This window comes from Heterocephalus glaber, unplaced genomic scaffold (genome assembly GCF_053883595.1).
Source record: "Heterocephalus glaber isolate CG9 unplaced genomic scaffold, H.glaber_assembly_v1.0 deba00001497, whole genome shotgun sequence".
In the NCBI taxonomy this organism is placed as follows: domain Eukaryota; kingdom Metazoa; phylum Chordata; class Mammalia; order Rodentia; family Bathyergidae; genus Heterocephalus; species Heterocephalus glaber.
Window position 1 is genome coordinate 44,962,569 of NW_028258320.1, and position 26,026 is coordinate 44,988,594.

General features: G+C 39.3%; 1 protein-coding gene across 50 annotated transcripts in view; it reads right to left on the bottom strand.

The window, feature by feature from the left end:
• Window positions 1-26,026, bottom strand: part of Sorbs1 (sorbin and SH3 domain containing 1) — a 227,839-nt gene that overhangs the window by 33,666 nt on the left and 168,147 nt on the right. For 30 of the 50 annotated variants that reach the window (XM_087184975.1, XM_087184962.1, XM_087184996.1 and 27 more), the window contains 6 exons: window positions 24,950-25,064; window positions 19,436-19,519; window positions 15,519-15,584; window positions 14,893-14,994; window positions 10,281-10,330; window positions 418-590 (listed from right to left, as the gene is read on the bottom strand). In XM_087184975.1, the coding sequence (XP_087041101.1) occupies window positions 418-590; window positions 10,281-10,330; window positions 14,893-14,994; window positions 15,519-15,584; window positions 19,436-19,519; window positions 24,950-25,064 (590 nt within the window). The remainder of the gene's footprint in view (window positions 1-417; window positions 591-10,280; window positions 10,331-14,892; window positions 14,995-15,518; window positions 15,585-19,435; window positions 19,520-24,949; window positions 25,065-26,026) is intronic. The other 20 variants (XM_087184995.1, XM_087184993.1, XM_087184959.1 and 17 more) reach the window with 5 other exon arrangements.

Sequence of the window (26,026 nt, forward strand, 5' to 3'; positions counted from 1 at the left end):
TTTAAAAGGGAGAGGTAACATGCTCATTTGTCATAGGGCTTTCAAAAAATTCCAGTTGATGTCCAGAAGCAAAATAATCTGTGCTGCAAAGCAGGTGCAAAGATGCAACGAAAGAAATGGCCACCCTGCCAGTTAGGAAAGGCTGAAGCTCAGGTAATTTCTAGAGAAGGGAATTAGAACAAAAGAGAGAGGGATGCTTCAAGGAGAGCAAGGTTGGGGTTCAGAGGATGGGAAACCATTAACACTAGAAAGAAAAATGGCCGGCGAGAAAATGGGTGGGGAGGACACAAGAGGGCTCCAAGGCCTGGATGTGGAGGTGAACAAGGCAGAGCTTGTCCCAGGTGCTGGAGTTTGCCCACTGCCGACCTGGATGTGTGTGGGAGACAGAGGCTTGCTAGGCTTCACTCTGTTAATTACCTTTAGTGGAAGCTGAGCTGGAGGGTCGCTTGAGCCCACTCAGGCCCTGAAGAGGGATGTCACCACCTTCCAAGACACTTTTATAAATCTGCCTCTCATTTTCCAAGCTAGCGAGATCCCCTGGAGCCCCATCTGATTCCCTCTTCACTGCGTGGAAGTTGGAAGAATATATACTATGAACAAGGTAATTTTAAAAGAAAGAGAGAAGGGGGGAATAAGAACAGTAGTTAGCCTTTTTACCATGTTTCTAAAAATCACATCACCAGCTAAGGACAAAGAACACACTTCCTGACATCCTAAACAAACACTGTCCTTTCTGAAAAGCATTGATTTCAACATAGGCATCTACAAAGACAAGCGAATGGAGTCTTGACTGCTCAGGAATCTGTTTAAACAAAAAGTCACTATAGCTGAAATGAGTGCACTTGTGCTTTAAAAGAATAACTATAAAACACTGCCTGTGGAGGGTGAGTCGGGGGGTGGTGGCTGGAAGGAGGGTGAAGGAAGGTATGGGAGATGCCTGGGCACCCCGTGCTGCACACAAGGTGGTACAGTAAAGGACATGGGTAGTGGGGACATGGATCCAACATGCAGGTAGCCTCTATTGGGAACTTAAAAGTCCACTACTTGGTTTATTTGTCTAAATTATTCTACATGAGTGCTTTGCCTGACAGAACAGTAATACCAGCAATGAAAAAGAGAGGCCTAGCCATTTTGGATGACTAGAAAAATCAGCAACCAAATAAAATTTGAACCTGGAATTCTGTGTGCTCTTATTTGCTCTTGTTATCACAGATAAGCTCCACCACCATCACCAAGGGAAAGGATCTCACTACACTCACTACAATGCCCAGGCTGGCCTCAAACTCCTGGATTCCAGTGATCCTCAGCTTCCTGAGTAGCTAGGACTACAGGTACATAACACTATTCCCAGCATCAGAGCCAAATTTTGCATTCATTTTTCAAAGTTTTTGTTCAGAACCTTATGACATGTACTATATGCATAAACCATTGCCCATTTATGTCTTTCGTATATTTTTATCTTGTTATAGTCTAGGTATTTTTCATTACCACAAGTTCTTTTTGCAATGAAGTAGAGCATAGAAAAAAATAAAAAGTACTTAGTCACTGAGCCTCTCCCTTCCCCTAAACCCACTTTTTCACAGTTTCGCCTAGTGAAACATTAACATCGACATAGGTACATGCACTCTTCTCAGAGTAGCCAATAACCTCTTTTTCACAAAAGTACATAGGCTTCTTCTAGGTTGTTTTTAATCCTACTGAATTTGATTCACTAATATTGTTACAGATTTATCAGCTCTGAAGATCTTCAGCCCGATGGAATTCCTTCACCCCAATATTTTTACTATGAATATGTCAAATGCATAGAAAAGTTTAAAGAATAATAAAAGTGGAAACCCACATTCCCTTTACCTAGACTCTAAAGGGAATCACACATCTATTGTTCTCTCTACTATCCATCAATGATGGAATTTGGTTACATTCCACAAAGCTAGCCCTTCCTTCTATGCATAACTGGGGCCTCTGAGTTCCCATGGTCACAGATAATGATGGCAGTAAGTCTATGTGCCACCTGCTGAGATGTCTTATGTGGTAGGTACAATGCTAAGTGCCTGAGGATAAATCTTTAATTCTCACACAGTCTGACTCCTGCCACTTTTCAGATGAGAAAATGAAGCACTGAGAGATTGGGAAAGCCTGCAAGAAGGCCAGGTTAGCAGGATGAAAGAGCTGGAATCCAAACTATGCCATCAGATTCCACATGGGTCATACTTTCAGCAGTTTTATTTTTTTTTTCCAAGATACAAAACATTAGTTGTATTTTTACTTTTTTCCTCAATTTTTGTTTTTCATTAGTAAATGCCTGCAGTACATAATGATTACATCCCTCGTGGAGATTTGGTACATGTACATAACACATATTAATTCCTTTTTTATCCACTTCTCCTCCCCTTCTTTTCCCCTCCCTCCAACTCTTGGTTCTTTCCCATTTGAGAAAGATCTATCTCCCTACTTCCTATTATGTATCTTTTATTTTGCTCTTCATTTATATTTTGAGTTTCAGCAGCTGCTTTAGATAGAAGGTCAATGACATAAGTGAAGCAGGTGCATCTTTATACTCCCTCTGGCTCCTGAAGTGTGTGAGGCACTGCTTCCTTGGTGGTATAGAAACTTTCTATAGAGCTCCACTTACATTATTGACACAGTCATGACATAGTCAGAGACCACCATATGGATGGGGGACAGGAAGTGTCCTGGGTCCTTACCTGCTACTCATTAAAAGCATGATGTTTGTTTTCTTCTAGGACAGCCAGGGACTTAAAAGCCATTTCTGCTAAAAGCCATGACTCTTCACTTGGGCCTACAGATGCCCAATAGGTAATTAAAAACAGGACTAAGTTTGACCTTTATTTTATATCCTGTGTTACTATAAGTTTTTGGGTCAAATCCCTTCTCAGCCCTCCAAATGGATATGTTGATTATTTAGAGAGTGTCTAAAAGTTGGAAAAACAAGGTTGATTAGCCCTGAATTTATATGATGTCAGCCCCCTAAGGACAGAGGACACCAAGATGAGACATTTACAGGGATATCCAACTACACCCAGAAGCCTCCAGCCACTGTTCTAACCATCTACTGTGATCACCTGGATTCCAGGAAAAAGCAGAGGTCCACTTGAGTGAAACCATCACAGAGACACTCATTTCCTTGGATCAGAACTGCCCTTCATGACACAAGGATTCCAGAACTAAGAAAGCAGGACTGAGATAATGATCAACTGGACCCCAGCCCACCAGCTAATCCTAGCCCCTTCACCAGATTGTGCCTCTTCCATCTGTTCAAATTGCAGTCCTTTCCTGTCATTCTTACCCTTCTTTGTCAAGGGCCGACCTGATCTTTGCCAGGTCCTCAAGCTAAAGTCCTTTACCATTTTCTCTTACTTTCTAATGAAAGCTTTTCCTATAAATGTGTGTTTTAGTTTTAATTTCCATTATTTCTAAAGGTAAGGACCTATACCAGCTGACAGCAGATTTGGGCACCCAACATAGGGCTGTTGCAGCCTGCTACAGGATTTGCCTAGACCCCAGAATGGACTGAGCATTCACAATATCGGATGCCATGGACAGATAATGTTCTCAAGGGTAAAATTGGCCCTTCAGTTCATCTTCCAAGCTTTTTTTGTCCCCTTTCCCTGATCCCACCTTGTTAAATTCCCTTAGGACATCAGGGAATTAGTAGGTACTTTTACTAATTGGGAACTGCAGGGCCCATATGCAAGGATGCACACCAGGCAGCAAATAGCGAGAGTCACCAATCAGGGAACAAGCAGCACCAGAACCTAGGAGTCCAAAAGGAAAGGAGGCAGAGACTCTGTTGGAGCACAGTGATGTCTGCGCCTTAGAATGGTTAAGCAACACTAACACTGTTACTTCTAGCATGGGTAATACTCCTTGTAGCAGCTGCCACTAATTAGTCCTTATCTTGTGCCCACTACTGGCCAAGGGCTTTACAGACCTAATTTCAGGGGGTCAAGGCTCCCCCAGTTCCTTCCTTTGCTCTCTGGCCTAGGTAAAGAGATCAAATAATTTCCTTCTCTTCCTCAGACAATAGAAAAACATTACTGGGAATCCAAGAGAAAAGAAAACTCTCAAAAATTGAAAACACAAAGGCATGCAAATGAAGTGAGTCTACAGAGCAGCCTGTGAGGTTCACCTCTCACAGGGAGAGGTGCCAGGATGACACCAGTCTCTCTCCCCAGTCTGTGCCCTTATTTGAAGGAGCCCATTGGACTATACAGTTCAGGAATGTACTCAATACATACTTGTTGAAAGAATAAAAGATCGTTTCCTGAAAGTAAAACTGACATACACAAGCTGATTAAGGGTATGTCTTGACATGTGAAATTATGAATTTATGCATTCCTCTTCAAGTATAAAACTTACTTAGGGACTCCTGGCTCCTGACATCAGTAACTCAGAATCATCACCATGGTGGAAAGAGGTGGACCTCAGGGAATCAGGATAATCCGGGCTTACGCTAGCTGTTCTCACTGGTACCCCTTATCCCTACCTGAGGGAAAGACCCCTACCCCTAGAGACAAAGGTTAGCTTTCCCAGGCTCAGTGGCCAGGTCTGAGGACATGAGCTGCCACCCATGCAACTCTGAGCTGCCAGCTTTTGTCTGTAGTGGATGTTCATAGATCACCCCAGTGTTCTGACTGAGAAGAGCCAGAGCATAGGGATTCCAATGGTGGTGTGCCAGGTTTTGGCACTAGCTGTCTATTTTTAAAAATGCAAGCTCATCTAAACTGCTTTAATTTTGAATTTCCCAAATAAAAATAAACCTGCTCTTTTTCTAAATTTCTCATTCTCTGTCCATCTCCTTCCCTTTGGTTGCATTTTCTGACTTTGTCCTTTGGTATAATACCAAATTTTCCCTCTTTTGTATAATCCCTTCAGCATTGGAGAGTGCCTTAGAAGCAGCTTCTGTCCTGCTGCCCCTGCTGCCCCTGCTGTCTGGTGAATTGCCTCAGCCTTGGTAAGAGCTTCCTACCTACACTCCCGAGCTCATCTTCACCCTCTTAAGACTCTCAGCCATAACTGGCCATTGTTCTTGCACTTCCCTCCACCTCAGGACTCACCACTCAGCCAGCCACTGTCTGATTGGATTCCACCCAGTATCACTGTTTTTTCTTGCTTCCCACGGAAAGACAAACCAGCATTCAGGAAATCTCAGAATGGAGTGGCTACAGCCAATGTTCTTTCTGATACCAAAGTGAGCAAAACAATGCTTTTTCCAGATGTGTAACATTTAAAAACAATACATAAGAGCTCTGGAACAACATTTTCAAATGTATCTTGAGTTTCCTAATGCTAGAAAAAGATTTTGCTTGTTTCATTGTTCAAAGGAGGAAACTGAGGACCAGTGAAGTCATCTGCCCAAGGCCCTTGCTGAGAAGAGAAATGTACCCTTGGCCTTCCACTAATTGAGAAAGGGACAGTGAGGATTAGCAGCTACTGCTATCACAACAAAACAAGCCAAATTCAGAAGCTCAGTTCTGAGCAGCCTGGGTTGACCCAGATTTGGGTTCACACAGAGCAAGCCAGGAGACAACATAGAGAAATCAGCCTCTGGGCAGAACTGCCTGCTGAGTTTCAGGAGAATTCAACAAAAATATACTCCCCAGAAGAACAAAGTGAGAGACCAGAGCAGTCTTTCTAAGGCCAACTGCTTCCAGTTGTGCCAGTTGTTCGGGCTCTGGAGATAGTGGACAGGGTCTTGGAAAACCAGATTCTAGCCTGACTCCAACAGGAATGTGGATCAGCTGAGGAAAGCTTATATCATTTAAAAACTTGCAAACAGGTTCTTTCTTGCAGCCTCAATTTCTCTCATTTGCAGAACTAATGGGCATGATAAAAGTATCCAAGAAATCTACCTGCAAATCAGTTAACTATACAGATGTCTCTTTTGGGCCCCAAACACATACATTCACTTGCTTTCTATGTATCTCCACCTGGATTTTCCTCAGGCATCTTAAATCCAACACATTCCAAATCAAACCTAGCTCTGTTCTGCCACTTCCCATCACTGAAGCCAGAAAGCCTACTGAATCAGTCCCTTTCTCCCACCCGTACTCCTCAAATCTAAGCAGACACAAAGTCCTGCTTCCTGTCTGTCCTTGACAGAGCCCACATTAATAATCTTTCTCTTTATCTCCCTGGTTACTGCCTCATCTACAACCCTGCAGCAAGCATCACTTCTCCAGTCTCCAGCCCTGACTCCTTCCAATCACCTCTATAAATCACTGCTGGTGACATTTCTAGAAAAGATCTCATTCTATCAATCTACAACTCAATACTTACTGAGCATCTACTACATGTCAATCACTCCTAGGTAGAAGAGAGTTGGCTGGTAACAAAACAAACAAAAACATTCCACCTTCATGAAGCTTGTATTTACTGTTCAAACCTATTTTCTGATTTCAGGGAGGAAAGGGAAAAGAAATTATTAATTGTAGCTTTAGGGGAGCAAATCTAGACGACACTCTAGATGTTTCATCTCATAACCTTGCATACTGCAAGAAAATTTTATTTTTAATATATGTAATATGTTACCGCTATTCAGATTTTATGTGCTGCTGTATAAAGTCTATGTTTCCTCCTCCACAAAATAAGAGGTGCTCACTTACTTTATGATCCCCTCACTGCATTTACCACACTAGATGCTGGCTGTTATTTACAAATCTTTTTCATAGATTACATCTGAACCCTTTGTGGGCAGGCAGTTTATTTTATTAATCTTTATTTGTCTTGTACTTAGCATGGTTGTTCAACAAATATTGGTGAGTAAATTATTCTAATTAAATGCCTACATATTTCTGACATATTTTGCCCAGGGGAGTTCTGAATGTTTCATACAATTTTTCAAGTTATGATTTGTGTATTGTTCTTAAATCAGGTCAAGGAGAGAAAGCATTCTGGTGTACCATCCAGGAACTAGCTTGTCCTAGAGTGCCACCTGCTGGTCAAACTGAGTAAAAAGCTTTTGGTTAGGCAAAGAAGGTATTGGTGCTGGTCAATGCTAAAATGGTAGGCAATGATGAAAATAATCAGTAGCTTTCACTACTAATTTATACATGATAATTTTAGGTAGATAACATACAGAATTGGACAAACACTGTGAAGGTAACTATAAAAAGTATATTTGAAGCAATGATGGGTCACTGTATTAGGATATTGAAACTAGGGGTGAATTTCTTCCTCCCTGTTCCTAAGTTCTTTTAATACTGTAGCACATAATTAATGCTAATCAATTTATTAATTGACAAACTGCAATCTGTCCTAGACATGAAAGTGAGTTTAAAATAATATCACTTCTCCAGTTGCCACAAAATTGTGAACCTAGGCCATCTGTGACTGCTCTTTCTTCTTTCCTTGGTTTAGGTCAATGCAGCCAACATTTCCTTCAATATGTTATCCTCATTCATCAGTGAAAGGGGCCAGATTCAGTGTGCAAGGTGTTTTCCTCGGTGCTAAGTAAACTGGACTCCAGTTATTAAGATTTATAGATCCATTCATTTGTCCAGCAGGCATTTACTGCATTCTTCCCTTTGGGCCAGGCACCCCGCTTGGGCTGCTTCTTCACTAATCCCAAATATGGGAAAATCTTACATATTTGGATAAAATGGGAGAACACCAAGCCTGATTACTGAAAAAACCCCAAAGAGGAGAAAAGCACAAGGAAATGACTCATCATTTCCTGCCAAGTATTTCAGAAGAGCTGGCTATGGCTGCAAAACAGAAGTTTTTAGAGACCCATTTCAATGAGACACATAAGAGTGGTTGGTAAATCAACATATCAAATATATTTATGGACAATCACGGAGTCTAAAAACACTTTACTATTCTAAGTGCTTTATACTTAGTCCCTTTCAGTCTTACTAACCCAGTATTACAAATAGTTGTTTGTATTGTTTTATAATAGCTCAAAACCAGGGAAACTATGTCTTCTGCTAATTACCAAATTAGAATCAGAACACTCCTACTAGCTGTAGAAAAGGGGGCATCACATTGCCTCAGTGTGCCCATTTCCTCATCTTTACAAAGAATATTAGAAGTAATAGCCAGTGATACAAGGTAAAACAAAATGTTAAGCATAGGGTCTGGTACATAGTAAGTGCTCAACAAATTTGCAATTATTTTATTTGAGATTTGTGCTCCTAACATTGACAGTCCATGGCAGCTTTCTCTTCCAAACTTTTGTTTTGTTTTTGGTGTGGTACTGTCAATTGAACCTCTAGGGCTTCCCACATCTAGGTAAGTGCTCTACTCCCAACCTATCTTCTAAACACTTTTAATGCTTATAGTCTATTTCACTTATTTGCTACTTTGCCCTTTCATTTACACTCATTTTGTGTGAGTGTGTGTGTTGCCCCCAAATTCTTAAGGGATTATATCTACATCCCTATTACAATAACTAGCATTGTGTCTTAGCCCAGCAGAACTAAGGAATTCACTTAGCTGCCACTATGCCTGGACGCAGTCCTTTATGTTTTGTGCATTTGAGGGAGATAAGGGTGAGGAAATGGTTAATACTGGGCAATTCTGAAACACCAAGGGGAAGAAGCAATCTGGTTTAAAAGTCCAATCAGGCACTGTACAGTCAGGAGTGCCAAAATGACAAGCTAAAAGCAAACAGGCAGCCTTGAGGGCCAAGGAGAATTGCTGGGACCAGGAGGAAGTCCTTTATCTTCAGGTAGTCTAAGGTCACCTGGTCACTTTCATCCCTGAAAGCACATCTCTGGGACCTAGAAGACCTATGCCCTATTTGCCACCCTTATAGGTAAAGGCACAATTCTACTGGAAGTTCTTTAATAGAGTGGGCTTAGAGCCCAGCATGGAGGGAAAAAGTATGGGCGGGGGGGGGGGGGGCGGTCCTGATGCTACATTTCTTCCCTGACTCTTCTGCATCATATTGGTGACTTGGTCAACACTCCTGCAGTGAATGCAAGAGAATTTATATCCTGCTTCTCCAAGGTAGGAACTATTCTCTAAGGCAGGTAACTTTTCCTTCTAGTTGCTATCTTAATATATCTCTTAAATTTCTTCTTTGGGTATATTGATCATGAAGCACACATATTTACAGTAGAAAAATTAAAATAATGGATCTGGCTAGAGCTTTTGATCACTACCCCAAAAAGATGAAAGCTTTTCCATTTTTTTCCACTGAAATACCCAAATCCTAGCTGACTTTCAAGTGAAACTCCTCCTGCTAAGTACTTGCTCTGGCAAGCAAGGTACAGTAGAACATGTCCAAATGACCACACTATTTGTCCAAAAAACCCCATAAACTCAGCAAATTTTCTCACTGTGGTATTCTGACCCCACTGGAGTAGTAACCACTGTGCTATTCCTCCTCATATTTCAAAGAATGAGCTGTAAGTATGATGGAGAAAGGATACAGAAATACTCCTGCCCACATCAGCTCCTTTCCCAAATTTATATGTGCCAGGTACCATGTACATGGAAGGCCTTGCCCTTAAGGAGTTTATAAATTATAAACAATTAGAATAATAGAAGAGTGCAACTCAGGTATATGGCAGCAGAAGGGTCACATGAGGTACTAACATGAGACATGGTATAAGGCGGCTCAGTTAGGACCTATTTGTATAAGATGAAATGTTTTCTATTTATCATGTATCTAATTGGGTAAGGATAGCACTGAAAATCTTCACCTGAGACAATAGTTCCACACCAAAGTACTGAGAAAGGCAATCTGGTAGAGGATTCTCAGTAGTTTTGGGATGCAGGACAGGAGGCTGGTGGTTACTTCATGAAGTAAATGGAGAGAGCATGCATCATGCTTTCAGGGTACTAACAATACAGGGAAACAAATCCACATCTATCTGAGAATCAAGTAAGTTGGTCCCCTCTTAACTTCACTTTCTGCACGGCAGGTCCGGCCCAGGGACTCAACCCCAACACCGTCTGTCCCTCTATCTTGACACCAATTTCAGCCCATCCTAAGTTACACTCTCCCTCCCACAAGAATCCACAGTAGAGAACTTTGATTCTAAACATAGACATATAACCTCATATTCTAAGGTAAGGACATAAACAGAGGGAAAAACTTACCAAAGTATAGGAATCGTCATAAAATTCATTTGGAAGGAGAGAGAACAAAAGAAAAATAATTTGGACGCTATTAGACTGCTACTTATCACTTCATTTAAAGTCTCTAGACAGATATAAATGAAATACTCTGGGTCCAAAACACATGTCTCTCTCATCCTGTTTCTGACATTTAATGCATTAATTCATGTAAACAAAGTGAAGTAACTTACTATCCAGGAGGCTCTGAAGAAATGTCTGGAGTGGGGCTGACTGCTGAGCTCTGTAAATTAAAAAAAAAAAAAAAAAAATGTAGATGACTTATTTTTACTTAGAGGTTACAAGCTGAGAGAAAAAGAGATAAGCCACTTTCCTATCCTCATTTAGATATGTGACAAGGTGCCTGGATGGAAGGCTTCCAGGGCTGGTGGAAGGCAGTGCTCTTTTTTGGGAGGGGAGGATTTCGGGGCAGTGTACTTTCTCATGCTCTGGTCTTGCACCTTCCAGTAAATTCAGCCATGTTTCTCTGAGGGAGTCAGGAGATGGCCTCCTGATTCACACTTATCTTCAGCTGCAGGCTCCCAGGGTGACTGATTGCCCCCCCACCCAAGTTACATGGACAGCACGCTTTTCACCAGCATTTCCCCAGGCCTCAGATCCCCATGCTGGGCTCACCACAGAAACTTTCATGCGCCCTGCCACATCCAGAGAGAGTCACACAACAATTTAGATAAAGAATGCGCAAAAGTGCATTTTAAAGATAGTACTGTATTTAGATAATTTGTTTATTCCTGAAGTTTAAGAAGTGTGGAAATGGGGAGCGATACAATTTCACAAATCCTACTAATGACCATTTCAAGAAGAATGGAGAAATGCTTTACAAAACTATAGGCCACAACACAAAAGGGAGGGGGAAAAAAACCACCAAGAGCTACATGCACAGAAAAAGCAACATAATTATACAGTTTATGGTTTCTTTTGTTGTCTTGGAGAGAAAAAGGTAAAGGGTTTGATATATTTGTGATGAATAAATCAATGTAAAAATTAACTTTTGAAGATACCCCTAATAATGACTTATCTCTCTAATAATGAGCATTTAAAGGAAAACAAGCTCTCTGGAGAAGAAATATTTGGGAAAAGGAGGTAAAGAAAAAGAAAAGGAAGAGATTATGAAAGAGGGAGAAGGAGGTGGCAAGAAGGGGGTGAAATACCCACCTTCCAACTTGTGGGTTTGGGTCTTTTCATCTTTGAGAGCATCTCTGTCCCCAAATGATGACCCTACCTCACCCAATGCCATTACTTCTCAGACAGGTCATGAGCTCTTATCTCCAAATTCACCCTCCAGCCTTTCTGGCTGCACTGGTCTTGCTTGCCCATCCTCTCTCCTTGAGTCTCCTACCTCTTAGCACTTGTCCCATTTTGGTCTTCCATCTTTGAAGACCTTTCCTTGGTCTCCACCTGGAAAAGTTTTTGCATGACCCTGTGAAATCCTCTAGGAATGTCTTCTCTCTCCTTTCCCCCTCCCTCCCTTCTTCCTTTTCATGGTCAAATCTTGATTCTCTGATTCTTTGCCATGTACTCTAATTTCCAGCTACGCACCCTGCAACCTCCAAAGTTTTTGAAAACTTCTCAGTTATGAAATCTATAAACCCTTCCTGGGAGCCGTTTCTTTTTTGGACCTCTCTAGAGCACTTCAGTAGTTCTTATACTTTCTCCCCCTGCTCTATTACTCATTCCCCTCCATCTCTCTGAACTGTCCTTTCAGTCACTCTCCCCTTCTCCTGTTCTATGTCAACCAACATTCCAATGGGTAACCGATGATCTTCCCTCCTTTTTCTTAATATGATTCCCTCTTATTCAATCTTTCAACTACTCCCAGGTTGAGTGGCTTCACCTATTCCTAGAGCTACATCAATTACCTTTTTTCAGGTAACTACAATTGGCTTCTAAAAGTCCTTGCCTCCTTTGTGACTCCTAGTCTTAGAGTTCCAAACATCTTCTGGATATCCCCTACATGATGCCCAACCAACACTTCAAAAGTCAAATACCTGAAACCAACTCTCTCATCTTAATACTGCATTGATTTTCTTCTTGGCTTTATGTAACATACTGATGTCCTCACTATTCCAGCTATCTGGCCTAAACTCTAAAGTTGTCTGTCTAATCCTTTCCCCCAATTCTTTGTTCTTCACACCAATTAGTTAAAATGTCTTATTGCAATTTTCTTGGTGATCTCTCTACCTTTCCTTTCCTGCACATTGGTGCTACCACAATAAGGCTTCACCATGACATGTCTGGACTACTGTTGTACTGGACTCCTTGACCTCTGAGACTTGAGTTTTCTTCTCCCTTCATTTCAGCCTCTACAACAATGATACTATTCTCCCTATAACATTCCCTGAATTATATCACTGGTCTGAGGGAAAAAACCATCATCTCCTTAGTCATATGATCTAAGCCTCAACAATCCAGGGTCAACTATCTTTCCCAAACCTACCTCCCACTAATTCCCACTCAAAATTTCTTTTTCCAGCAGAATTCCTCTTATCCCTTAAACATGTGTTCTTCTGGATTCTTTCTAATGCTTTCCTAGTGCCACAAATGAATACTCCATACTCTGGCCATGTACCTAAGTTCCATTCACCTTTTAAAATCTTGGCTAACTCCTTGATTTCTCATAAGACTTACCTCTCTTCTGGCTCTTAGAACCCAAACTGCTCACTTAGCTCTTAGTACATACGGTTGTGTCCACTGTTGGAGATCATTGACTTATAGGTGTGACAGAATCATCACATTCGTGAAGGTAAAGTCCCTTTCTCTGTGCTCGTTGGTGTAAGGGCTCTCCCAGTCCCTCTCATACATGTGCAGGACTAATGAGCACCAGTCAACCAATGTGAAGATGATTCATGGATCCAATGCTTTCCTGTGACCACTGAGCCCTGCGCAGGGCTCTGGATCTCTGAAGCAGGCTCTGCCCCCAGAAGATAGCAGTTAGCAGTTAATTCAGTAGCTCTCTAGTGGTCTCCCATCTTTGTGTAAGTTACACTCTTATTTTGGGCTACTTTGCAAAGAACCGACCGATTCATTTTTGCCAACCTACCACAGACTTCCCATCCACATCCCAGACCACTTTAGGGCTTACCTGAAGCCACAGTTCTTACTTCAAAACTAGCTGTGATCACTTCTCACCTTGAACCTTGAACTGACAGTGGGTATACCAGGTTCCAGTCTCCACCCTGGTTGGAAATTTAGCTCCTTCTTATCAGTCTTTCCCCAATCCCCAGTACCTATCTGCTTCAATTGCATACATGGTGACTTACCTTTTGTGCCTTCTTCAAGTTCTGAGGATGAGCCTCACAGTCTTGACCACTACCCGTTCTGGCTCACTCACTCTTTGGTGACTCTCTGGATCCCTAACTCCTAAGTGCCCTGAATGGCCTGAAACTCTCTTATCAGAGCTCTACTTGGCTAATACCATAATATCTTGGTTTTTCCATCTTTTCCCTGGTTCAAGTCTCTGGTATTCAAATGACCCTTTGTACTCCAAGTACTTATTCTGGTGGTCTGACTAACCCTTTGTCTTATTTCTGCTTATGTATAACAGAGATCCATTAACAGAGATCCACTTTGCCTGCCATAGTTTGTGGATTTTCTTGGCTTCTTGAGAAGCATCCACATTCCTTTTTTATTCTCTTCTAAAGATATCCTTCCCTCACAAAAATCTTTTTAATTTTGTCAGAAGCCCTAGGAACAATTCTGCAAATATTTGCTTTCCCTCTGGAAACACATTTACCTTGGACTGACTTTTAATAAATTGTATTTTAACATAACTCCCTTTAACAATATCAATGCAAGTTCAGTCTCAAATATTTGCTTATGTCCAGGCTGACCTCCGGAGTACATTTTTTTCATAACTTTCTGACCTTTAAAACTATAAATACAGTGGTACCTTGATTCATGAACTTAATTCTTTCTACCATTCTGGTCGCATAATTTGTTTCATGATTCTCTTGAATTCAGTTGCAACCAGAATCATGGAATGAATTCTGCAACCAGAATCGCTCTAAGAATTAAGTTTGTGTACCAAGATACAACTGTACTATTGCTCTGACAATGCCTTGCACAGAAAAGGAACCCAAATCATTACTACTGCCCTTTTTTAATTTTTTGTTTTGTTTGTTTTTATGTCAGTACTGAGAATTCAATACAGGACTTCACACATGCTAGGCAAGTGATCTACCAATGAATAGCACCAGCCTTTTTATCTTTTGAGACAGGGTCTTACTAAGTTGCTCAGGCTGTTCTAGAACTTGTGATCCTTGCTATAGCTTCTCAGTTCACTGGGGTTACAGATGTGCACCATTGTGTCTGGTTTACTGTTAGGTTTTTGAAAATGTCTCTTGAGGTTGGTATCTCCCAGGGATACCAAAAAAGACAAGGAAATTGCCAAAAAAAAAAAAAAAAATACGTCCTTCAAAATTGAGAAAAGGTACACAGAGGTAAAGGAAAGGAACTTAAAAGGGTCACCCGCTGAAAGCAGAGGAAGGGACCATGAAATGGAGGCGAGTAGTTAAAATGACCAGCCACTCTGCATATATTTGAAAAGTCCCCTTTAAGGAAGATATAAAATTCAAAAAGAATCCCAACAAAAATTTAGTAGGGATGGAAATGAGGATGGAGGTAGGCAGTGGGTGGGTTCTAAAACACAATTCAGAAAAGCCATGCAGTTTAAAATAACCAGCATTACTGGCTGTCACCTCTATTCTACTAGAAACCATAGAATGGAGAAGAAAACAAAGCACAGCATGAAAATAAACCAATGGCATGAGAAAAACTGGGAAATACCTGTGGTGAGTTTGAATTGGGTGCTTTATTAATCGTCTCCATTTTTTCTAAATCTGCCTCTAACTCTGTTTGGCAGAGGTTGAGATCTTTTTCTAGATTAGTCTGGTTCAAGAAAGAAAAGATGAGAAAGAATGTTTTAGTTTAGAGGAAAGGGAGAAAGAATGGAAAGTTAAGTTTGAAAATGAGTTTTTTTTAAAGTGTTATACTTTAGTAAGGCCAAGATGGCATGACTCAATCACAAGAGCTCACCAGAAATTAGTTAAGACGTGAAAACAGAGAATACAACATTAGGTATATACAATAGGAATCTTGAAGTATCAAAGCTTCAAAAATCTACTTAATAATCTACAAATACTACAAAAACTTACCTTTATGGAAAGGCCTACTTTCTCCCTTTTCAGAGTAGGGTGACTGTGACAAATACTATATGTCAGAAGAATAATTATTTTAAAAACCTCTAAACATTAGTATATGTCTTAGAGACTTTGTTAGTTTTAGCATCAAGCCAAATACAAAAGTTACCAAGTTTAAAGAAAAAAATGACTTAAGAAAGAAAACAAACACATTCACACTAACCAAGCTAAAGAACACGCACACAGTCCACAGAGGCGGCACAGCTGAATTACCTTTCTATCCTCTCTAGGAAGGATAGAGCAGTCTCCTGGAGTATAATCCCATATCTTTTTGGGAGGCTGACGGGAAGCAGAGGAGGAAATGAAGAAATGAGCATAAAGACATAAAGACAAACATGGAGGCTGGCTCAAACAAAGAGGGGCACACTAGGAGAACTGTACCAACACAGAGAGGCAAACTCAAAGCAAAGGGCTGGGGACTCTGTTTCAGGACACAAGGCTGCTTGCCCCAGGAGAATCTGGAACCACTAGCTAGTAAATGTGTTTCTATGTCTATGTCTAAAGAGCAAATAAATCATTGTTGGATTCTAAATACTGAAAATATAAAAAAGGGGGGTGCACTAACATGATTTTGAACAAAACTAGAAACTTTCAAATTCCTCATTGTTCTTTTCAAACTAGGGTTAACACTAGGGAGTCTACATTTTTCAGTCTTCCCCATGTAAAAAATTCACTGTCAATAAATGTCAATAACTGTGTGAACCTAGAGGTTTGGCCAATAGAGGGTAAACTGAACTAAATTTGTTTTCTGTAGATTGTACCAAGGAAATCCATGCACAAAAGGGGCATTAATGCATTAGACAATTTCATAGTTTTAAATTCTCCTTTTACAGTTTAACTACATTTTACAATACTGCTAGTCATAGAGACACATCTTCCATCTTCCTAGAGAACAGAATTTTAACTTAAAATTTAAACAGTAGACTATGAGGGTTTTTTTGTTTTCTCTTTTAAACTTTCATGTTAGAATCGGAGCTACATTTGTAAGATGGAAACCTCCTATGATATTGTTATAGGTTCAACAAGGGAGAGGTACAGTACAGAGGACACTCAAAAGTCACAAGACATTTCTAACCCTGGAGCTTCTCTCCCACCAAGTGGACTTTTTTGTTCTACCTACTTACAGTTGAAATTTCTTATATAATGACCTCTGGGGAGATGTGAAAAAGGAGATCATTAAAAGCTCCTGAGATTCTAAGCAAATTTCATTATAACTGACCCTATGGCAGCATTCAGAAATTCTGCCTTGAGTTTATACAAAAATCCTGTCAATTTCTATAGAACTCTGAGTAAAAAAGAGAAGAAAAAGCTGATGCTCAAGTTCCCTGCAATGAATCTGCAAAAGAAAAGTAATCTGATTCCAAAGTGTGTTCGTCACAGACAATAGCAGCTCAGTATTGTCATCTCCATATATGTACATTCTACAGTCTATAAAGTAAGTAACATTAGCAATTATAATTCATCTCTAGCACTTCATTTGGGAAACAGACTTTTAAAAGTCACACACATTACCATATTCCTTTCTTTACTGCAAAAATCATCTCTAACACTTCATTTGGGAAGCAGACTTTTAAAAGTCACACACATAACCACATTCATCTTTTTATTGCAAAAAAAAAGACAATGTTTACAAATTAAATTGGTCTTAAATAATCATCTCTAAAATGGTCCCTGGAGTCTTGAATTATTTACTATTCTCTAACAACTTGTTGAGCTAAAAGGTATTAAAGCCAGGATCTTGCTGAAATTTTGAGTTTGAGTGGCTTGAAGTAAATTGATTGAGGAAGAAAAAGTTCAGTGCAAATGTCTAGTGTCAAAGATCTAGCAGGCTTTACTTGGGGAGAGAGGACCTGAGTTGGTATGAACAACAATTTTAAAAGTAGAAATGATAATCCACAACATTCAATAGGAGTTTTAATTTCATTCTGCTTCTGAATGGCTGAAAACATTTCCAAATAAACTTTTAGGGTTCACATTTTTATTCATATCCCTTACTCTTGTGGTCCACAGGGGTAGGGGAAAGAAAAGAGGGGGAGGAAATTCTCCCTATCACACTTTCTCCTCAAACCTGTTGGTTCAGTTAGATAATAAGCCCACCTTTAGTCTGCCTCAAACTACAAGGAACTATTTCTCTCAATGCTGTTCCTCAGGATACGGGCATTGATTAAGATATTTTGGCAAGTCTTCAAAAGTATTATCTTTTAAAGCAAGACCTATACAAAAGGGAGCAGTTGCATTAGGGCTCTGAAGTTTGGTGAAGAACGCATATGGCTTCAGAAAAAATGCCATTATAGGAAAGCATGTTTAATTCTTCAAATAATTAAGGGCAGTTAGAGCAATGGGGTAAAGATGAAGATCTCAATATACAAATAGACTGTGTTCTCAATATATGTTTGAGGTGGTATGTGGTCCACAGACCATAGTTTCCAAAAGAAACAGTGTTAATTTCCCAAGTTACTCTCTCTGAGTCTAAATAGTGTATAATGGGACTGAAATACTATTTGTTGTCAACAAAAACTGTTTCCTATGATAGATTTAGGAAAACAAATCACAGTTAATTAGAAAAAAATCTTCATAATGTTTTCCTAGGAGATAATATTTCAGATAAAACTAGTTCAGTGTTTTGGCAAATGAGATGGCCAGAAACTTGTAGACTCTGAAACGGCTTCAAAAATCAATGGCATGGACTCTTTATTACACATAATTTAAACAAATTTTACTGTTTTGCTAGAAGCTTTCGCTTTCTTTGATGAAAATATGTTGTTACTGTTAAATACACCAATCAAATTATGGGTGGGAGATGAGACTACAGTATATATGTCAAAAGAAGCTTTTTTTCCTACAATAATGTAACAAGTTTTGAGAAAGAGAAGAAAAGGAAAATGGTAAAGATATTGCTTGATACTTGCATATGAAAAAGATTGCCTGAAGTAGCTTTGATGTCTAGCTGGTGAACAGTAGGGGAAAAAAGGGAAAGTAGATGAAATGGATGTGCTCCAGACCTTACAGAATGGGGAAGAGAAGGGTTTAGTTTGGACTAGGCTCATTCCTCTCCACTGTCCCTAGGTGGCACTCTTCATCAAGGACGGCTCACTTGCCACCTTAAGGTCTCCTGGAGGGATCAAAAGACAGAAATCCCTGTTTCTGCAAGCAGGATGCTGTGATGCTGTGAAATTTAACATTTTACTGAACTATAAAGTTAATTCCTACCTGCAAATGAAACTATCATCTCAAACTACAAAAATTCAAATGTTGGATTCAATATTTAGCAATTCATACAAATATCTAATAAAATATTTTATTTTCATATGCTTCTCATCTCCACCTGTAAATTCTTTTTGTAGTTGTAATAATTAAAACTAAATTAAGTAGAGTTTTAATGCCAGGGTCATCTTGAGGGTAAGGATGAGCTCAATTCTCCTTTCTATTTGATATTCCTTTGGCTGAGGGCTAAGAAAATCATTCTTTAAATGCCAAAGTCAATTATCACCAATGCCGACTCAGAGATACTATTACAAGGAAGCTGCAGAGCATTAGTTTGAACACTAAATCTGCTAGAATTTCCAACCTTCATTCGGAACTTTGGAAAATATTACCCTAACTCACAGAAATCATTCCCTAGAAGTTGCCTATAATGGGGCTGCATTTATGGATTGTGCCTGCATAGGGGCCCCTTTTGACCTGCTCTCCCACTTGTCCCACATGCGTGCTCTCTGAGGCAGAAATAGTGCTGGTTTCTCAGTGTGTAATGCATTTTCCTCCTTATTTTCAGCATCCTACAAAGACTTTGGTTAAGGTGGTGAACCAATGGCAAAGATAATGGCATCCATAAGGCACGTGATACTTGTCAGTAGTTGCGGGGGGGGGGTGTCCCCCAGGACTAGCAATAATTTAGTTGTGTTCTTTGAGATATCTCGTAAGATATACTTTTGGAACTCACTATCTTTTCTTGGTGAAGTAAAGTAAGGAAAGCTCACAGTTTGGAGATGAGATAGTCCTGCTCTTGACAACCAACATGACTTCTCCCCACTTACTGAATTCCTTACACATCAGTCTGATTCTTTAGCAGCAACAATGCATGAACAGCTTTATTTAAAAAGGCATATAACCGCTGAAGCTATTAAACTTACCGGTTTCCCAAACTCCAATTCCGAAAAGAATTTATACCAAGGTTCATTCTTTAAATCTATCTCTTCTGGGCTTATATCCCGACTCTATAGGGGTTGGTTGATAGGGAAATGGAAGAAAGAGAAGGATAACATTATGAAAAGATTACATAGGATCAGGCCAGTAGAGATGCAGTGGTTTCTAGGTATATATAGCAACTGCATTCAACAGCAGCAATTGTCCATTTTTACTTATAGCAGCAAAAACAGGAAGAATAGGAAACAGGGAAACTGGGGTAGGGAGCAGTGAGAGACTCGTTCTCAGTCCTGCAGCAGAGGCAGATGGACTGGAGATGGAGAACTCTGTACCACACTGCAGCTGTTCATGGGTCCAAAATCTAAATATGGGTCCAAAAGCATTCCTTAGTAACTTTAAGTATTGTGGGAAAAAAGAAAGCCATTATTTCCTCTTACAAAGAACTCTTAGTTACTGGTGAGCACACCAAACATTGAGCATCTATGCCAGCTGAGTAGAGCAAACAGTTTTTATGGGCTAGTATAGTATTAGTACATATTTGCAAGGCTGCCTCAACATTTTCAAAATAAATACAAATATCAACACCTTATGAAAGCCAATTTGTTAATACTGCATCTTTAATGGCACATGGATAAGTGAGAAACCATGTCTTGAACACAGTAAAGTAAAAGATGGTATAAGTAAAAACAAAGGACACAAGTGAAAAAACATTTTAAACAAGTATCGGAGGGGGATGAGTAGACAGGATAAACTCTGTATTCCAACAGATGTTAAAGAACTGAGAAAAAAATTAAGTGACAGAAAAGCTAGACAAGACAGATAACAGAACAGGGGAAAGAAAACTTCTGGGTTATGTTACAAAAATAAGTTAGATTTCTCACTTTATATAACTCTAAGAGGTATCACATATACACTGATAATTTGATTCCATGTTACTTAATCAAATATGTATAAACTTCTGGTACCTTACTGTGGGGAACTTGTATTTCTAGAAATTAGTTCAGAAGTGAATGTCTGGAAAGCAAATCAAGTTTTCCCCTTAATAAATGTCAGCTATGTTCATATCAGACAAAAGTATTTGAAAGTCATGGCTTAAATTCATTCATGTACATGTTTCAAAAATTTTTGATAATAACAAAAAAAACTATAGTGATTTTCTAGAATAACCTAAAATATAAAATGTATGTATTTCCTAATAAGATTCAAAACATCACATAAGAACTTCACTTCCAGGCTATCTCCCGGAAGGTGTATGCAGAAGAGGGCTGCTGAGCCCTCAGTAGATATCTTCAGTCCTACTATATCACAAAGCAGCTCTTCCTGGATATATTTTTCTTAACAAATCAGTTAATAGTCCTTTTGTAACTTGTAGAAAAGGCTGCAAACTGTCTTAATGACCTTTACCAACCTCTTCTCCAAGATCCTTAGAAGAATCTGTACCATTGCCTTGACTTACTGTTACAGGGAGAGGATGATATGGATATACAGCAGATAACTTTTAACTGAAATTAAACTAAGATGAAATCTGGGCCAGGGATTTAACTCAGTGGTTCTGGTGCCTGCCTCCCAAGTGCAAGGTCCTGAGTTTGATCCCTGGTACCAAAAAGAGGGAAAAAACCCAAAAACTAAGATGAAATAAGAAACACAGGCCCTGTCCTCTTGCATTTCTGATCTCTTTCAAATGTGTGAGGACCTAGGGCTTTGATCTTTAAGGGGAAAGGTTGTTCTCCCTAAAGGTAAATGGATTTTTTGTTTATTCAGTGAAATGGGGCACAATGCCAACAAGGATACAACCATTTGAGAATGGCAGCTTAGACACTGGGACATTCTAGATTCTAATATGATAGAGTTTCATGAAACCTATTTCATGTTTATTTTTACAAAGAGTATTTTTAAACTGCTTCTTGGGAATAGGTTAGGCTTTAAAACAAATAAATGTACCAACTCTTTTGGGAAACTGCCTGAAAGTTTTGATACTTATAGTCTTGAAAGAATTAACCCATTTTATTCTCAACTGCTGTGTGCAGATTATTTTACTGATGAGGTTAATGATGTGTCAAGGGTAGAATCAGGAGGTATAGGAAACAACTTGAGTCTAGAGCTTTGGATCCAAAAGACTCCATTCTTCGGACTGCCCAGAAATAAGGCTAAAACCCTACACCACACAGAACTAACACCTGAATTTGGTCTATCAGGTATAACTCTGCTGTACATCTCTGAATGTGGTATGTTCATTTGCCTAACACTTTATACCAGTTTTAGGTTTTTTTTATTTGTTTGTTTTCCAGTGGCACTGAAGTTTGAACCCTGGTCCTTCACATTTAGCTACATCCCCACCCCTTTATATTTTTTATTTTGAGACAGGTTTTCACTAAGTCACTGAATTGTACAGGCTGGGCTCAAACTTGCAGTCCTTCTGCCTCAGGATCCCAGAGAGCTTGGATTATAGGCACAAGCTGCCATCCCCACCTTGTTCATAGTCCTTATATCCATATTATCATACTTGACTGCCTTACTCAATTATTTCACTAGGGTTGGAAAACCAGATAATATTTTTATTTATGAATGAAAACACTGACATTCACAAAGATCAAGTCACTTGCCCCAAGACATATGACAGAGTCAGAACTAGAACAAAACTCAGATCTTCCAATTCCTGTTTCAGATTTTTGTACCCTATATTATATTCTATTTCTCTTACTCCAAATGATAGGAGACAAACTCACTGAGTTTTTGGATAACACCAAGCTAAAGCAGGGGTGGTGACTCACATGAAATGCTAGGCAAGGAAGCAAGTGATGGTGAACTGGGAAGAAACCAAATTGGGTTAATCCCCTTGTTTTGCACTCTCAAATATATATCGTGTTACTTATACAACTATGGGAACAGGGAACTCAACATCTAACCCAGGGCTTGCTTGGTGTGTAAAAGTTAAGCTATCTATCTATCTATCTATCTATCTATCTATCTATCTATATATAATTTGTTTAATGAAGCTTATATCATGCTCAGTAAAGGACTTTAAAGTGTAAAGAGATAAAGCCTGAAAAAGGCCTTTTTTGGCAAAGCAGCCACCAACCAATAGATCTCCGATTGCAAGGCTGAAGAAAAGAAAACAGATTTTTACTGTGATAAAAGGGGCCAAGTGGTATTTAGACCTTTATGAGTGAGTCAAGTAGGTGAACATGTGATCAAAATTGTAAATCCATGGGGGATTTTGAAGGTAGTAGTGTTATATGGGTCTGGGTTGGTATGGGTATGCTCCAGGGGCAAGCTGAGTTCTAACAGTCTGAATACTCTATCATTCAACCCTTTTTGCTAGAAACATATAGATGTGCCTCTGGAGTCATATCTTAGGTTGACAGGGTTAAACAGACATGAGTACTATGAATGGAAAAAGAAAGGTAAGTTTTCCCACAATGAGATAAATATCTAAAAGCAAACTTAGATTCTACATCTGTCACACCTGTGTATTTACCACAGTTAACACCCTCGCCCAGATATGTATGGGTTTGGAAATGCTCAAATTCTAGCAAACCAGATACTGGATACAAAAGGCAAGACTCACCCACTAAAACTCACATTTCAACTGTTTTGTTCATATGATAAAATTAGCAGAAAAACAATGAAATATAAAAGACTAATTCATCTACTGTGAAAGGTAGATTCAAAAGATTAAGATTAAACTAAAATTCTTCTCTAAAATTAAAAATTTCTCTTTGGAAGAATAGACCTGAATTGAGTGAAAAGCTCTGAACTGAACTATTGGATGGAGGGGCTCCTCCCTTGTTGGCCTTTGGTGCTTATGTCCTGTTATGGATGGTCCTCAGGCTGGCACAACAGAGGAGTTCCTGTGAAGAAACACTCACATGGTGCTTTGCCATCAAATAAGTGTTCTCCACCACTCCCCAGAGAGACCTGTCAGACACTGTATGTTATTTCCCAGGGTTTGTAAAATCAATGTAAGTAATCCCAAAAGCTATGGTATGGAAGATACTTGGACCATTGTAATATCAATGAGGAAAACAAAATTATGATGCTGTTTTCCAGTTCTGAAAGATATTTAAGTTACTAGGAAAGAAAATAAAAACAAAGGAGAAATTAATAAAACATATCTTTAGTAACAGCCATGACAATCTATGAATGGTCACACAGTATTGCGAAAACACAAGCATCCACAGGCCTACAGAATCCCTGAAATCATTTAAATGTATGAATATATGATGGTGGGCTCCAGTACTTAAGGTGAGCTGGGTATTTAAGAGTTAGGAATTTACCTGAAGAGCAAGACTTTCTTTCTAGGAACCCTGGATAAAAGGTTACCATCTATGTTCATTACTAGGAACTAACAGGCTGAAACCCTCCAATGAAAGGGGCGCTAAGGAAAGATCCGCTTCTTGTCTCCGAATTTTCTGCTTAAAATAACTGCGGTGCACAGTAAATGCTGAAGAATGCCAACTCTAAAACCATTTGTGAACTGTTGACCTTCTCTCCTAATTACAGTTACTTATACCTCTGTGCTTTTAAAGATGTCACATTTTTATTTTCGAAAAAGTTAAATCAATTATTCCATAAAAACATGTAGAGCAGAAGGTGTGGAGGGAAAATAATTTGAATCCACATTTCAGCGGCCTGCTTATTCTATGTGTGGTGTGATAACAGTGTGTAATAAAAACCAGTCCCCAGCATAACCATTCCATCCTGCTGTCATGGCTGGAGGGCTGCAACGTTTATGGAGCTCTGGAGACTCCCTTTACCACAATCAGAATTCTGAGCCAGCTTTTTCTAATGAAACGTAAATAAAGGGAAGCATGATTGGCAGATATGAAAAGAATCCATTTGTAAAAATTCTTCCCGTTTCAGAGAAGAGGCCATTTTTCCAGGGCAGTCTGTTATGCCTACATAGGTCATTTTCCCACTATTGTCTGGAGATTTAAACTTGTGTAAGGAACCAAAAACTAGACTGAATATAACCTTGCACTTATCAAAAAAGGAAGACCCAAAGACACATTCTGATGGCCTGGATTTTTCCTCAAGATATAACATCCTATTAATTATTTAGCTTTTACTGACATACTAGTAGCTTCTACAAAATTTATGCATGTTCAAATAAGAATCACTTTTTAAAAATCCTGACTTGACTCTAGCCTGATAAATTAAAGGTTAGATTTTTTGTTTTTAAAAAAAAGCAGCAGCAAAATCAATCTTTATGTTAGCAGAAAAATCTAAATTAGTTAAAACCATGCACAAAAGGCATAACAGAGGCACAATAAGAGGATTCTTTAAAAGCAAGCTCTCAGGAGTTATTTTATGAACACCTGCAAAAATGAAACGAGTAAAAATACTTCATATTTTCATTGTCTTCTAAATAAAGCAAGTCTATTTCAAGATGGAAAGAATATAATCCAAAAAAAAAAAAAGAATATAATCCAACTACACAATGCACCCAGATTAAAGAACATGGGCAGAGTGAAACAAAAGAACTTTCATATGTATATTACCATCTTTTCGTTGTTCAGAACAGAAGACTTGCCCGGCTGATATTCATAAATGCTTTTGGGCTCAGCCCGGTATTTTCTGGTATCCACTTTCTTATCTGGGGGCTCCCAGTCATTTCTGTAGAAAGAAAACCTTATTAGAGCTATTTACATAAAAACTGGCATCAGCTTCTCCCATGGTCTGACTTTGGTTGGCTGTGGTAAGGAATTGTTATATCCAAAGTATAAAATCAGAGTCAAGCGTGAACAATTTAGTTGTGCTGGCTTCCTTCCCAAAACAAACAATTAAATTTCTTTCTTCACTTCACAAAGGGTTTGAGGTATCCTATGCTCAAAGCCATGCCTCAGGAAGTAGAGAGAAGAGGAGAAGGAAGAAGGGAAGAACAGAAGCAAAGCTTGCCCCGGGAAAATCTTTCACCTTGCTCTGTTCTCATGAGTTTATCTTTCCCCAAACAGGTCTATACCTCCTACTCATGCTAGTGCAGAGAGAGAATCCAGGTCCTAGATCCAGTCAAGTATGGTTCAAATCCCTGCTATATCACCTGCTAGGTAGGTGACTTTATAGGTGACTTTACCTCTTGGAACCTCAGTTTCCTCTTCTGAAAGTAGGAGGTGTTATACAGATTAAATGAGACGGTACATGTAAATTACTGAGCAGAGCACTAGCCTCTTGGCAACTATTTGATAAACACTATTGTTACTATAACCATTTTTCCACCCCATTCCACATCCTACCCTGCTCAGTCTTTGGCCCAGATTCTTAAGCTGCCATCCAGAAATGGGTTTCAGAAAATGAATTCTTAGAAATTGTCTGCAGAGAGTTTATGCATGTATATTACTGCACTTCACACTGTGGTCATATTTCAATTTTGAGGTAAAGCTAAAAATTTCTTCATGGCAGGACAATGATTTGCACATATTTCTATTCTTCTGTAACATCTGGTTCAATCTGTATGAAATGTACCCATTAGGTTCCCTAATGAATGCTCCTATAAAAGATTTTTGAGTACTCAACCTTCCTTTCAAATTAATTATACCACTTCTAAGATAGATGCCACTTTGGTACGTATGGGGTTTTTT